Below are 15,725 nucleotides of genomic sequence, written 5' to 3' on the forward strand. Positions count from 1 at the left end.
AAAACATTAGATAAAAATATATTCAAGAGTTCTTTACGAAGGTATACTTTAATTATAAAGAAAGAAAATGAAAATACAACATAAAAATGTAATGTATTAAATACAATATCATAATTTAGTATATAAACTATTAAATAAAATATCAGTTAAAAACAATATCCTTGTAAAAAGTATTAAGTAGACACCGTATGTATGAAAAGTTCAAAAAACGACATAGATTTCAAAATACAGTGCCCTAATACGACTAGATATAATTTAACGAACACCACCTGATTTAAAATAAAACAGATAACATACAAATATATTAAAATACTGCAAAAAATGACAAATAATGAAGAAGAGACTTCCTGTTTGTAAGTAGCCATGCCGCAATCATTTTACGATGTGCCGTTTTCATCGCCTGATTTTTTGAGCAAATTTGAATCTGTTGTTGCGTCTTCTTTTTCGTTAGCGTCACTCGAAGGTTCTATCACCTGAACTGTCTTTAATTGTGCGTTATCTTTAGATTTTCTAGATGAATGTAACGTTAACTATATCGTATATAAATGAGCTGTATGATTACTTACTTTCCAAATGCCTCGCCTTCAGCTAAAGTTTCTGGCAGTTTTTTATTGAGAGTTTCCGGGAGCATTAAAGATAAAACACCCCCCAGTAGAGCCAAAGCTCCAAATACTAAAAGAGGAAATGGCCGCCAAACGTGCGCCTAGAAATAGTATAATAAATTTAAATAAACTTTATGTATAATGAGATGTTACCATAACATTAATGTAGGGCGCCATTATTGATCCCAATCTAGCAAAGGTCGAACTTGCACCCAGTCCCGCGTTTCGGACCACCGTTGGAAATTGTTCAGCCGAGAAAATATATATTGTTCCATAACTAACAGTTATAGATATTTTCCCGAGCATAGCCAGAATCACGGTAAGCCAGACGATATCTGAATCAATTTTTATTTAAAAAATATCTCAGGGATATATTGAATTTAAGGCACTTACTAACTGGTATAAGTAATGTCGCTAATAATGCTACTCCGGCAAATATCATACTCCCACATAAAATAACTTTTCTGCCCCATCTGTTCAGCGTTAATAAAGTAAATATATTGGCTGGCGTTTCTACCGCTCCTGATATAACAAAATTTAAGTATGGATTACCACCTAAATTATTTGTATTCCAGGATAAACCATAATACGTAATATTATTGGCACACCTAAAAATTTCATGTGTTATAGAATACTATAAATTCATTTCAGGCTTAGCATTATTTCATATTAAAAAAACAGAAACTCGGAACTTTCGACTGAAATTGACTATTGACTGTTTAGTAATTGGCTACTTTTTATTTTCGACTATTTCAGTCGCTATTTTTGGTTTGACTGATTTTACTACATTTTACTATAGACTGTTTCAGTCGTGTACTTTTAGTTACTATTTTTGGTTCTACTAGTTTCATTCGACTGATTTTTAACTTTCTGACTATGTCGTACCCAATTTATGCTTATCTATGTAAGATTTATATGTAATATATATAGATTTATGTTTTTTTTTTGATAGTTTGCTTGTAAATAACAATATATTGTATATTAATATAGCAGCAATTTGGAATGATATTTTTCAAGACTGTTAATGTAATAGGGTAAAAAGAATAAAATTGTGAATGATAAATAGTAAAATTCTTTTAACTGTTTTTATGTCAATAATAGGTAATATTTCAATTACTCTCTCGATTTTTGTTAAAAAAATATTTCCGTGGAATAATAAATAAAGCATTTACTTTATTTAAAAACGCTTTTATATATGTCTATATTTATTATAGTATATTATTTAAAAAATTGCAATTAATATATTAAAATACGATAAAACATTTGTGGGGTATTCATTCCCTAGAAAAATTCCATTCCTTTTTACAGATCCACGGAACATTCAAATATAAAAATAATTCTACTTCCTTTAAAATGAAATTGTTCATTGCATGTTAATAGTATTCAGTAATTATTTTTTCCTTTTCTTTTTTAAAGCTATTACGTGTAGGAATACAAATCCGTCTCGCTTATTCTACCGTTGGAAAATATAAGAACATTTAAATTAACTGCTCCAAGCAATTATCTCCGTCCTTTCCTTTCTCACATTTTATACAGACATCACCAATGGAAAAAACCAGTCGAACCATGCATTTGAGTGAAAATAGTAATTACTATTTTCAGTCGCTACTTGTTTGACTATCGACTGTTTCGACCGTTTTCAATCGCTAATTCCTATTAAATTCCCCTTTACCAAATATAATATATAATTAAACATTTGAAGCATAAAATTAAGTATTAAACTTACCAGTCAAAAAAAATTATCAAAGACCTTTTTCTTAAACTCGAATGCTTAAATAGATCTATAACCGACGCTGTAACCTGTGATGTCTCTTTTTTATCGTCATCTTCGCCATTCTTCAATAACGTATTCAACTGCTGATCACTTATAGTCTTGTTATTTGTTTTTGCCACTTGCTGGATAATTTTTTTGGCTTCATCGATTTTATTCTTTGATAATAGCCACCGTACAGATTCCGGAATGAACCTGTAAAATTAACAAAATGCCATATTTGAAACGTAAAACGGCCAGGTAAAACGAAGCACTGTTACCGTTTAAATGAAATTGTTCATCTGAATTATTTATTCTGTGTTTAGAATAGAATTCTGTAGAACAAAGACATTTTCTTTAAAGAGAAAATGCCCTTCAAGCCTAGAAAAAACTGATATTACCATTTTTTCTACAGTAAAATGTTAGTATTCTTAGATGCTACCACAGAAAAAAATGAAGAACATGCATTAATCATTACCACCGGTATAAAGGTTTTTTCCATGAAGGAGGATCGATTTTGAAATGGTATAAAAGTGCTAACGAACTAATTTTTATTTAAGGGCCCGTTTATGCAATTTTGTAAGAAATTTCTTACCCCGAAATTATTCTTGCAGAATGCCCCTCGTAGTGTTCACAACTATTTTTTTTGCAACAACCATGAAAAATATCCCTATTTTGCAAAAAATATATTGATATATCGACCAAAAAAATGGATATTATTGAAATATTTTGAGAGGCAGTGATATTTTTAACAAAATTAAAAATTAATTAAAAATTGGTACTTAATTTTAAAGATTTATTAAAAATGATTTTTTTTTATAATCTTTAAGAAACATATATAATTTTTTTGAGAAAATAACGGCTAACAAAAATATCGATATATAGGTCAAAAAAATATCAAGTCAACATCATTCATTTGGATCAAGAAAATGTCACTGCTGTGGCACATATTCATCATGGTCTCACCAATATCGTTAAGGAACAAGTACAATCCACAATACACAGTCTTTTTGCTATCTGGTATCAAAATCGACCCATGCTCATCGAAAACCTGTATATTGTTGATATATATTATATCTATATTAAATTGTTTTAATATTAAAGGCAACAGTTAAGATATTTAATTATTATTAGATTAGGAATTCATTTTTGGTGTAATTTCATTCAGTTTAAGTTATTATTTTTAGTTGATTTTATTAAATGTTCAAAAATATAAAAAATGAAATATGATGTATCCTTACCACCAGTAAAATATAAACAATACGCCAGGCAGCGTGAGAGCTAGTTGCAGGTGCCTCCAATTAGGTAGCAATTTGGCAAAAAGGGCTATTAAAACATAGCCCCCAGAAAAGAAAATAAAAACTACCATGCCAGCTAACAAACGTTTGGAGGGCCCAACCATTTCCAAGCCTATATGAAGATATATATATGAAAACATAATTTCGAAATTTAAAAGGATCTTGTACGTTATTTGCCGTTATAATTTCACATACCCATAACATACGCAACTAAAAATACGCCAGATGCTGCAGCGCCTACTACCATTCGTGAAATAGCAAAAGTCCAAAACTCCGGAGCGATCGCTGCTATAACTCCGAAAACAACTTGCAATATAGACGATACAAGAAAAGTTAGTTTTCTTCCCCATCTAAAATATACAATAACATAATATATCTAGTACATATAGTAATTTTCTAGTACCTGTCGGATGTTTCGCCAAATATTATAGATCCTAACATTACACCCACCATGAACATCGAATTGCACGTTGCAATCAAATAAGCTTTCTCACAAGTAAGATTCCACTAAAATGAAGAGTGCTTTTTATATGATGAATCCAAATATGCATGGAAATACTAACTTCTATCACCGTTGTATACCCGTAATCATCGTGACTATAAATGAAATCGTTACAGTGCGTGGTAGAGTTTCCTGATCGTATTTGACATTGGGAAAATTTGCCATGGAGTGCGTCGTATGGATACCATTTCTCAAATTCGGAATTAGGGAGAGCATAGTCGCTATCGAAGGGCTCGTCTGGTCGTTTACATCTGTAATAAATTATTGATTATAAATCAAATAGAATTAGATCATATATCTATGCATACACAACAGTATTCGCCGGTCACACACAACGTTAAAACAGGTATTTCTGTCACACAATCAGACATCACTTCACTATGCACAGCAAATGACATTGACTCAAAATAAACTTCAAAATTATTCAAATTCAAAAATGTATGTATCATTCTAGTAACCTTTAGTAGACTGAATATTTAAAGCAGTGACATAATTCCAAAACAACAATGAACCCAATATGATTAACTTGCATAAACTATATCAAAATCTGGATTTCACTAAAGAAACATTTCAAGGTGCACACTTGACGCTATGTTGATGAATTCTGATGATTAACCTTAACATGTAAGCATAAAAATGTTCTATCATAATTTAACATATGTAATAATATAATACATTATTAAAGTTCATATAATTAATTATACTTATATACTTCACACCAGATAATTAAGAATACTTTCTTGTCAACCTGATATATATTTATATATTCTAAATATTTGCAGTTAAGGCCAAGCATTAATTTTATAATAAATGATTTATAAATAGTTCACAAATAAATTTGAAGGTAATTGATAACAAAGGTTATTTAAAGATTATAAAATGCAAATAAAGTAAATCAATATGTGCACAATGCATTGTTTTTATTGAATTTAATGAATAATAATAATAATCTCAAAAACAAAATTTGGCTTAATCAGAGGTCTTGTTACCAGTTTAACATTTAATTTAAAAACAAGACATTCTTCATATGTAACAAAATTAAGGCACAGATTTTCCGTGAAATTAAAATAACATTATTATAATGATAAGAAAATCTTTCAGGACAGAGATTCTTATCATTGAAATATAGATAAAAGTAATTTGATAAAAAGTAAAATTGCTATATAAACCTTCATAATTAAAATCTTATTTAATAAAGATAATATAAAAATGCAATTTAAAATACATATTAATTGCTATTTTGTCAGTTCCATGACATCTTTTACATGTGACTCTACTAATATTTCTGCTGATATATTAATATAAACTTAATGTTATAGCGTGAACTAATCATATATAAAATGATTTAAATAGCAAACTATTTTCTGAAAATTTATATATAAATGAGTTTTACTTAATTACTGCATATTATGAATTGATATAATTATGAATAATATTAATATTATAATATGAATAAACATAATTTTAGATGTAGTGTGTATATATAAATTCAACAAAAAAAAACTAATAGCTGTAATTACCTGTATTGCGGCTCTGCCAAAAGAAATACATTTCCTAATTTATGAAAAGCTGAAGTGATTGCTGGTAAACACAAAAGAAAATATACTCTTTTCTGATATTTTCCAAAATCTCCCAATAGTGGTATAACTTCATCAAAACCCATTTTCTATAATTGGTAGTCTTCAACTAATTTCTAAATACTGTCTTTATAGCAACTTCCTAAAAGAGATTTTTAAAAATATGTTATAGCTCTACTGAAAAAATTAAATGTAAATGTAATTAATATTACCAACAAGTCTCTCATATCATTAACCAGACAATTCATATATACTATTGATCTATTTCCGAATTTTCATTATTAATAACATACCATATTGCAATTATTGTATGAATGTTGCAATATGTATTTAGTTAAAGCATAATATTGATCAAAAACTTATATGTGCATTTTCTATTATTTTTTAAAAAATATAAAATAAATATATTATTTTTTAAATATTTTAAAAATATAAAATGAATATTTTGTAAAGTGGTGATATAAAATTAAATAAAGGAAACTGACTTACCGCAAGGGATTAAAATATTCAATAATTCCAGACCTATTGAAAGAACCTTAAACCTTTGATCCAGCCACTAAATAGAAACACCTAAAATTATAAATGAATAGCTGTAATTATGATAATAGAGTTATATTAATGATCTAGTTAGTTAAAATTTCCTGTTATTCTAAATAGGAATAAAATATTACAATTAAAATAATGCTTAATTTTTTAAAATACCTAATAATTATTTAATGAAATAAAGTTCGTTTCTTTCCTTCATTATCACTGTTTAATTCATTTTACGGCCATTCAAATATATTAAGTGGTTACTTTTAAATCGCAAAGCGTAAGTTAAACAAATCCCTTTAATTTCAAAATATTAAATAGGTTGAGTTGACATAACCTGTAAACGCATACAAGGCGTTGTTGCCATTAAGCTGCTGTTAATATTTTATTTCAATTTAGTGAACCTTAATGCATAGCATTACTTTCTTATAACTCTGATATGTATTTTAGCTATGTTGCAATTGTAACTATGTAAAATAGTTTTTCTTTGGGCCTTCAAAAATTTAAAAGTTAACAACCCTAAAACCCGAGAAATGGCAACAAAGGGATACGTATCAAGTGATTGGAAATTCTTTATTCTGATTGGGTGGTTCATGGACTTTGGACTTCATCTGATCCTTTAATTATTAAATTCCGGGCCAAAAACAGCTACATAACTGTCACTTTTTACACGTGCTTAAGTAGAAAAGGGGAAGTAAAAGTTGTCTTACCAAAAATTCGAATTTATTAATCGATCTTTTTTGTAATTTAATGAATGAAATACTTTCTACAATATTGATTTAATTGGTAGAATCATTAAATCAATATCTATATATTTATGATATTTAAAAAAAATCATTATTAATATATTCAAACTATTACAAAAAATGGAAGATACAAAGATAATTAATATGTTTTAATTGAAACAGATGAAGTACTCACGCGATATATGATCTGATGGCGAAAAATATATTTTAATTACAATTTTATTATTAATATTGTGTGCGAATCTGATACTAGAAATCAGATCTTATTTGTCAGAAGTTTATTTTTTTATCTATAAATTGTTATTAACTGAATGATAACTTTGATTTTAAATAACAGATTAATCGCTATAAATGCACCTTGTTGAAAATAAATAACAAGTACATAAATAAACACGAGGTATTTATATTTATCGCAAACATTAAAAATAAATTCCCTTGAGTTTAAACTAGGTTTATATAACAATTAATTAATACAAAATTTATTTATATAAAAATGCAAATATTATCAAATAATTATAAATATCAAAATCCAGTGCGAGATTTGAACGCACAATGCAATACTGCCGATATACTACATTCAGTTCATAGTTCATTTTATATATATATATATAACATATAAAGAAAATTGGTACAATAAATAAATTTTAATACAAATGCAATTATTAAATATTTAATTTTAAAACAATATATTAAGAGAAGCTTCATATAAATTTCTTTTATATAATAATACTTTTTAACAAAAAGGTATATTTTTTCAGCAGAAAAACGTTGTTTTTTATGTTAACAAAGCAACAAGTTTTAAGTTAACAAGTTTTTGGATTTGTGACTATGAATAAATTTCGTAAAAATAGCAAATATCACTTATCATTTTTAGATAATTTGTACCAGCGCATAAAACATCTATGTATAAGAATATCACTTTTCATTTGGGCTTGGATTATCACTTAGTAGGCTTGTTCGTGTTTCATCGTTTTCATTCTTTTCAACTTTTTCTGATATTGTAGCGCTTAATATTTCGGTCTCTATGGTGTCTTCTGTCAATTTCTTCTTTATTTTTCTACAATAAAGCACATATCGGTCATTTAAAATTATCAGATATGATCATATATACTTACTGTCCGAAAAGTTCGCCTTCCTCTATAGTCTCCGGTAATTTTTTGTTTAATGTCTCAGGTAATACCAATGACAATATACCGCCTATTAAAGCTAGCGATCCAAATATTAATAAAGGTAAAGGTTGCCATATATGGGCCTAAAAATATGTTTTAAAGTAATTTAATCGAAGAAATCATATAATTCATTACCGTGATATTGATATAAGGCGCTGAAATAGAACCGATACGGGCACAAGTGGAACCAGCTCCAAGGCCCGCATTTCTTATAACCGTTGGGAATTGTTCAATTGAAAATATGTATACAGCACCATAGCTGGCTGTTATAGAAAGTTTCCCTATCATTGCTAATGTCACAGTTAACCATTGTAAATCTAAAATTTAAAATAATAATTATATGTAATATATATATATATATATATATATATATATATATATATATATATATATATATATATATATATATATACATAATTTATATAATAATTTGATAAGTACAGTTGTTTGTATTCTGGCAGTTTGTTAATCCGTTGTTATTGAAACGTTGAACTAAATAAGGATTAAGATAAAATTAATCGAGATTAACATGCATTAGAATGAATGACTTTAACAAATATTTAAATATTTTACCGTCTTAACAGATAAAAATTCAATATTTTAATAAATGATTAGTATATTTTTAGTAACACATTACCTTTAGGTACAACCATAGTTAAGAGTAAAGCGATTCCAGCTACTATCATACATCCACACATTATTTTTTTTCTTCCCCATCGGTTTAAAGTTAATATCAGAAAGGTATAAGCTGGTAATTCTACTGCACCCGATATTACAAAATTAAGGTAAGGATTGCCAGCCAAGTTGTTCGTGTTCCATGAAAGTCCATAATAAGTAATGTTATTAGCAAACCTATAATAATTATTTTTAATTAAGGTAATGTATCCACACCGCTTATTTGTTACGCACCAATCAAATAAGATGATTAATGTACGTTTTCTTAAATTGGGATATTTAAAAATATCCAGAGTGCTTGGTTTCTTTTCATTTTTCTCGACCTTTTCTTCCTTGCATACCAGGAGCTTATCTAAAGTCTCGTCAGTTATAACCACTTTATTGGATTTGGCGGCGATTTGGATCAGTCTTTTAGCTTCTTGGATTTTATTTTTGCTGATTAACCATCTGGCAGATTCCGGTATGATCCTAAAAAATGTTTTCCGAACAATTATAAAAGCGTGAAATTATTGTATTGTAGATTAGGTATATGAAAAACTAATATCGTGTTTAATATTTGTGTGATTTCTTCAAAATAAATTTAATTTAACAAAACATCACATCACCTTTGGAAAAATAACTTTTTACCTACGTTTTAGAAATCAATGTCATTGAATATATTAAAGATGCAAGTTTTTATTAAATTGTTAAATTATAAACACTTGAGAAATTGCTGTATAAAGACTAGCCTCAAGTTAAGTAGGAGCAAATTTAAGAGCTGATTTATCGTCAGTAGGCACTGGCACCTTTGGGAATGAAGACCAGAAACGCTATTTGTTCCTTTACGATTTAAAATATTTGATCTGAGTCATTAAAAGGCGTTTTTTATATCTGCTATAAAAAGGGAGAGGTTCTTGCATCAGATTATGGATTTATTGCGACAATCATAGGCGGCATGGGTTAAGCCCTCCAAACTAGTAACATTATTTAGTCTTTAGTCTTTAATGTAATATATTCCATTAAGTCTATAAAAAAGTGACAACGTAACTTTATGTGGTGTCAAATGTTTATTACATTCATATAAAATCATATATATATATATATATATATATATATATATATATATATATATATATATATATATACACAATTATTTGTATAGAGGTTTTAACGTAATAACTTTGACACACTTACCACCAATATGTCAAAAAAATTAAACCAGGCACTGTGAGTGCAAACTGTAACGTTCGCCAATCTGTAATAGAAATTGCGAAGAAGGCTGTTGCCATGTAGCCTACGGAGAAAAACATATGACACACAGTCCCGGCAATTGTTCTCTTGGAAGGACCTACCATTTCTAAACCTACAAAAAGATTAAGTATTATTTTAATCAAATCGCTCTGAGATTAATTACCTATAACATAAGCTACTAAAAATACACCAGAGGTTGTAGCCCCTACAACTGCTCTGGCTATACTGAATGTCCAAATTTCAGGGGCAAAAGCGGCAATTATACCGAACACCACTTGTGTTACTAGCGACAAAAAGAACGTTTTCTTTCTTCCCCATCTGAAAAGATAATATCGACATTTGTCCAAATTACGTTTGCTATATTTACCTGTCGGATAGTTCACCAAATCCTATAGAACCCACCATAACGCCAAACATAAATATCGAATTACTAATCGCTATTAAGTATGCGTTTTCACATGTTAAAGTCCACTATAAGACATTCATTATTATATCAAATTAATCCCTACCATATTTCATTTGTTTTCTTACTTCTATTACTGCTGTATATCCGTAAGTCTTTGGGTCGTATATAAATTCATTGCAATGGACTGTTTGATTGTTTATAATTATTTCGCAACTAGAGAATTTATTGTTGAAATTATTGTAAGGATACCATTTTTCCAGTTCTGTTTTATTCAGGTTATAACTGGAATTTGAAAATTCATCCGGCAATTTACACCTACAAATAATCATTAAAATAAATATAATTAACATATTCATATTTGTTACACAAAATTTGAAGATGCCTTAAATTTAACGGGTTAAAGTAAGCGCGCACTTGCACGCATTGGACGCATAATCTTATTAAAATGTATATTTTTATGTATTATATATATATATATATATATATATATATATATATATATATATATATATATATATATATATATCTTAATTTTGCCATAAATATATGTTAGATTAAGCCTTTCGGTAATATTCTGTATAAAGTATATATATATTTTATGTAATTTAAAATAAGGAATTTATTCCATTCCATTTTTCCGCTACGCCAAAAGGCCACACAATTAAATAAAAACATATGCTTATTTTATAACGACACATTTTATTCTTTTAAATAACATAGGTATATACATTTTAGTTACTTAGGATTATTTTAAAAATGGCAACCCAACAAACACTAGTGCAAGTATATTTGCTTATTATTTCGGGTTTAACTTAACCTCACAAAGTTTTACTTTTAATTCATAGATACACATAGCGTTTTCTATGTAATTATATTTTAACATAAAAGATGTACTATATAGTCCTTAGAGAACAAAAAGTCACCGATACTCCCCAAGTATCTGAACTAGTACGAAATGCTTATAATTCTAATATAATCAATACATTTTATGGTGGTTTATTTAATGAGGTATAAGTAATATACATATATGTAATTTCATGTTATTCGTCATTGTTCAACAATTTTAGACGACATTTCAAACAATGATAATTTTGTCTGCTATTTTATTTATATTTTTTCAAGTCAAATTAGTTTATTGTTTATGTACTATACCAATTGTCCTTCTTTTGATGTATGTTGCTATATACGCTGCAATAACTATGAAATCCGCTCAGTTAATGTATGAGAAGAAACCTTTAAAATCTTGGGTAGCGGAAGCTTATGAACCTTATTTTTTCACCAAAAACCCAAATATATGTTGGTATAAAATTATAACTGAAAGGGAAGTGGAAAATCTAGAAATTAAACCCGAAGGTAAAAGACAGGTAAGTTTATTTATTTTTACATTTTTGTTAACACTAAAGAATCTATGTTAGAGTCATCTAAACTAAAATTTCCTAAAGGTATACTTTCATTTGATATATCTTCTTTGCCTTCATCATACAATACTTCTTCAAATTTTCCATATAAAATTTTATTGGGTACTTTTTCTATATTATTGGCTTGCAGATTTAAAATATTACCTTTTATAACACTAATAAAAGCATTTGGATCAATTTTTGTTATATTATTATCATTTAACAGTAGATATTCAATATAATATACACCTTTAAAAAGTTTCTTATCTATTATTGACAAATAATTAGCGCTTAAATCAATTAAAGAATTAGGACTGTCAATAGAACTAAAACATACAGAAAAAAAATTGTCCTGAATATAATATAATTTATTATTATTTAGATTGATTTTTCTTATATTTTCTGTTTTGTAAAAAATATTTGACTTCAAACTATAAATATTATTGTAACTGAGGTCTAATATTTCTAAATATGTTAAATTATAAAATGAGTGTTCCTCAATAGTACTAATTTTATTTCCTAGTAAGCTTAATTTCGTTATACCCAAGGAGTGAAATATTCCATTATATACAGTTTCAATATTATTGAATGTAATTGCTATAGATTTTATGCTAGGTAATTTTAAGAAAGCACTTTTTTCTACATTTTTAATTCCCGACCGAGTCAGAGCAATATATTTCAGCTTAGGCAAATCTTTAAAGCAGCCTGCTTGAAGTGTATGTATATCTTGATCGTTTGCATAAATCTCTGTTGCTTCTTTTTCATCATTTACAGTGTCTGCCCTTTGAAGGATAACTTTTTTGTCATTTCTGAACACAGTAAACACTACACTATCAAAACACTGCCCTGACACATATATTAAATTTCCGACCAATAGCAGTAGTAAAAAATTAATATTCATAATGTTAATTTTATGTTTACTTAATGTAGACTGATTTTATTGAAATGAGAAGTTAATCTTATCATGTTTTCATTTCTGCTAATATGAATTAAAAATAATTACGTTGAATAGCGTTGGTAGTTTAAGCCGGTTTCTTAAAAGAGTCGATGTTTTTTTAATATAGTAATATTTAATATAATATCCATGTAGTGTATAAATTATTTTAATGAAGCTTGTTTTCAATGTTAAAGTAACTTATTATAGATAATAGGAACAGTTGCTGTTATGAAACATTTTCATCACCCAGAATGGGCATGGTTATTTCGGTTGGCGGTGGATGTGAGGTAAAATATTATTGACAAATAAATTTACATTGAAATTATTACATTACATTTTGTAGGTATCGAAGGAAAGGTATTGCTTCACGTTTAGTAAATACTGTTCAAGATTGGTGTAAGGATAATCAGTTCAATAGAATCGATTTGGCGATGACTGAATGTCAAGAAGGAGCTCGCCAACTTTTTGATAAGACAGGGTAAACTTAAATTTTTATTTTTTTAAAATCATTGGATATACTTATATTTATTCTCTTTGATTCTATCTATTACTAATAATGTTGGAAATAATGGGAGTTGTAATGATCTCATAATTGCTAAAAATGACGCCGTGTATTTATTCGAGGACGCTTTGTTTACTCGGTTCTTTAGCTTATCATTTATTTGGTTTTTGGGTAACCTTTTGGTTTCCAGTTTAGATATGAATATGAGATCAAGGGCAATTTTATTTTACCAATCCATTCAAGTTGTTTATTTTACTAATACAAAGATATGCGCTGTAGTAATAATTAGTCATTTATTATTTTTGTTTGTATAATCCAATTAAAATAGTTATTTTTAGATTTGAAACCAAACAACTATATCATAAAACACTTTTCACAAAAGCCTACATGATGCAGATGTATCTATTAACTTGTGAAGTCCGTCCCACATTTCATTAAAAAATATAGGAAGTATAGGTCATTTTGATAAGCGTATGTTTATGTTGTACATATAGATAATTTGCATTTCAATTAATATATATTATATGTTTTTATAAATGAATAAAATAGTTTAACTTACCTGTATTGTGGTTCTGCTATTAAGAAAACATTTCCTAACTTGTGAAAGGCACACAAAATTGCAGGAAGGCATAGGAGGAAATATATTTTCCGCTGGTAACTACCGAAGTCGCCCAGAAGCGGTATCACATCATCGTAACTCATGGTATTCGCTTAAAAATCGGAAAATTCTCTTACAAACTTGAAACCTGGCCGATATTTAATGAATTAATTAGTATAATGTTTAAAAAATGAGGGATTGTTTTATTGGCGTTGTTGCCAGCTGTAGTTTATTTTAAAAGTTTAATCTTGAGAAAATACATTTATTTATACAACATTTTTCAAGTTAAAAATATATTTGTTGGACTCCAGAGATAATTTTAACAATGATATTATTTTTCTTCTTTAATATAAGTTAAATTGATAACATTTAGTACTGTTTATTTATATTAAGAAAATGTATATAGTAATTGCTTAATTAAAAAGAAGCTTATTATGTCGTTTAAAAAGGAGGTTTTATAAAATGATCAAATATTAAAAGTCACTTTATGTAAAAACTCATTTACAGCATAATTTTAAATTTAATTATTAAATTTGAAATGCAAATTATTCACAGTGTTAGAATAAGCGATGTAGAATGTTTGCATATTCTGATAACAAAAATAGCTGGCAGCTTTCTAACAAATGTTAAAATTCTAACTACTTTTTCAAAACTTGTAGTTATTACAAACATTAACAAACAATTAGCATAGCAAATTGTTAGGTTGATATAAAATGATGTTATTAAAATCAAAACAGATGTGTGTTTACGCCTTATAAGAAATTTGTATTATTTTGAAAAATCGTTTGCTGACTTATTTTTTCAGTATGCCATGACATTTGATACCCAGCTATCCAGTTTTCAAATAAATGATTTGTATATAAAAAGTGTTAAACGGGTAATATATAACAAAACGCAAAAATTAACCGGAAATACTTATCTTGGGTTTATTAAGAATTTTTCAAATTGATAAAAATGATAAAACCATATCACGTGACTTTGGTTGAAAGTTAGGAGTTTAAATATTTTGCTTTGTAATAATGAGGTGTTTAATGCTATTTTATAAACGGTATAAGTAAAATTTGTATTTTTAAAATACTATTTTATTTTTTGAATGGGATGTTTTAGTATACCTTAAACCTTTTCAGTCATTTTAATTAGTAAACTATCTTGTTATGTTAACGTATAAGAGCAGGAAGTTTCAATTTAACAATTTCTAAATGTATTAATCTATTTAAGGCTATAGTAAGTAAACCTTTTCAGCTCAAATAACTATAAATATTTAATAGTAAATAATAAGATATGACTCATTATTCGTCGCATTATTTAGAAATATACAATATATATATTATACATATTATATATATATATATATATATATATATATATATATATATAATACAATTTTATTAAATAATTATAATATACATAATTTTGAAAATAATTTATGAAAATATTTTTTTAATATACTATTAAAAACAATATTGCTTTAATATTGCAAAAATGTAATGCTATATAATATTATTTTAATGTAATTATTTTCTTAAATAATAACAATATTGAGTTGCACCCTATTATATTTTGGCGTGGTTCTATAAACTAATCTCTGTTAAGCACTTACCTATTTGCTATTATTATTATTTTTATCTGGAAACTATGTTATAGTACCTTTTAGAACACACATGAAACACAAGTGATTTTCCTATGTTATGAAGGTTCACACCTATAAGGCATAGTTTCAAGTTTGATTTTAATATATTTTTAAATATTTTAAAACGGTAATAGCCGCTATTATATGAAATGCAATATTTTAGAATCAGGCTACT

General features: G+C 27.2%; 3 protein-coding genes across 4 annotated transcripts; 1 reads left to right on the plus strand and 2 right to left on the minus strand.

The window, feature by feature from the left end:
* Positions 1-29: 29 nt before the first annotated feature.
* On the minus strand, positions 30-15,716 carry Orct (Organic cation transporter). Its single transcript, XM_076407434.1, has 22 exons — positions 15,568-15,716; positions 13,882-14,032; positions 10,612-10,801; positions 10,448-10,551; positions 10,244-10,398; positions 10,024-10,192; positions 9,085-9,318; positions 8,813-9,027; positions 8,311-8,492; positions 8,122-8,258; positions 7,926-8,063; positions 6,272-6,299; positions 5,673-5,818; positions 4,214-4,403; positions 4,054-4,157; positions 3,846-4,000; positions 3,594-3,762; positions 2,329-2,568; positions 996-1,210; positions 756-937; positions 567-703; positions 30-510 (listed from the first exon to the last, which is right to left on the minus strand). Exons 1-22 carry the CDS (start codon positions 15,581-15,583, stop codon positions 378-380), a joined length of 3,390 nt encoding a protein of 1,129 aa, XP_076263549.1. The 5' UTR covers positions 15,584-15,716; the 3' UTR covers positions 30-377.
* LOC143198385 (uncharacterized) lies at positions 11,294-13,880 on the plus strand. Of its 2 annotated transcripts, none has more exons than XM_076407559.1 (5): positions 11,294-11,494; positions 11,554-11,850; positions 13,028-13,107; positions 13,164-13,298; positions 13,651-13,880. In XM_076407559.1, exons 1-5 carry the CDS (start codon positions 11,375-11,377, stop codon positions 13,658-13,660), a joined length of 642 nt encoding a protein of 213 aa, XP_076263674.1. In that variant the 5' UTR covers positions 11,294-11,374; the 3' UTR covers positions 13,661-13,880. The 2 variants fall into 2 exon arrangements, with proteins under 2 accessions (XP_076263674.1, XP_076263673.1); XM_076407558.1 differs by having other exon boundaries at positions 11,303-11,494; positions 13,661-13,880.
* Positions 11,841-12,845, minus strand: LOC143198384 (uncharacterized). Its single transcript, XM_076407557.1, has one exon. The coding sequence runs from the start codon at positions 12,782-12,784 to the stop codon at positions 11,867-11,869; it is 918 nt and encodes a 305-aa protein (XP_076263672.1). The 5' UTR covers positions 12,785-12,845; the 3' UTR covers positions 11,841-11,866.
* Positions 15,717-15,725: the final 9 nt, after the last annotated feature.

The sequence above is a fragment of the Rhynchophorus ferrugineus genome, unplaced genomic scaffold (assembly GCF_030347505.1).
Source record: "Rhynchophorus ferrugineus isolate W39M unplaced genomic scaffold, kcgeb_rfMv2 rfM6, whole genome shotgun sequence".
NCBI classification, from domain to species: Eukaryota; Metazoa; Arthropoda; class Insecta; order Coleoptera; family Curculionidae; genus Rhynchophorus; species Rhynchophorus ferrugineus.

Bases quoted from the DNA above. Each gene is read 5' to 3' on its own strand.
- LOC143198385 (XM_076407558.1), top strand. From the start codon at position 11,375: ATGTACTATATAGTCCTTAGAGAACAAAAAGTCACCGATACTCCCCAA. The intron at 11,851-13,027 runs GTAAGTTTATTT...AACTTATTATAG, and splicing joins AACCCGAAGGTAAAAGACAG to ATAATAGGAACAGTTGCTGT. The intron at 13,108-13,163 runs GTAAAATATTAT...TACATTTTGTAG, and splicing joins CGGTTGGCGGTGGATGTGAG to GTATCGAAGGAAAGGTATTG.
- LOC143198384 (XM_076407557.1), bottom strand. From the start codon at position 12,784: ATGAATATTAATTTTTTACTACTGCTATTGGTCGGAAATTTAATATAT.
- Orct (XM_076407434.1), bottom strand. The intron at 10,193-10,243 runs GTAATTAATCTC...ATCTTTTTGTAG, and splicing joins TTTAGTAGCTTATGTTATAG to GTTTAGAAATGGTAGGTCCT. The intron at 9,028-9,084 runs GTGCGTAACAAA...TAATTATTATAG, and splicing joins TTAATCATCTTATTTGATTG to GTTTGCTAATAACATTACTT.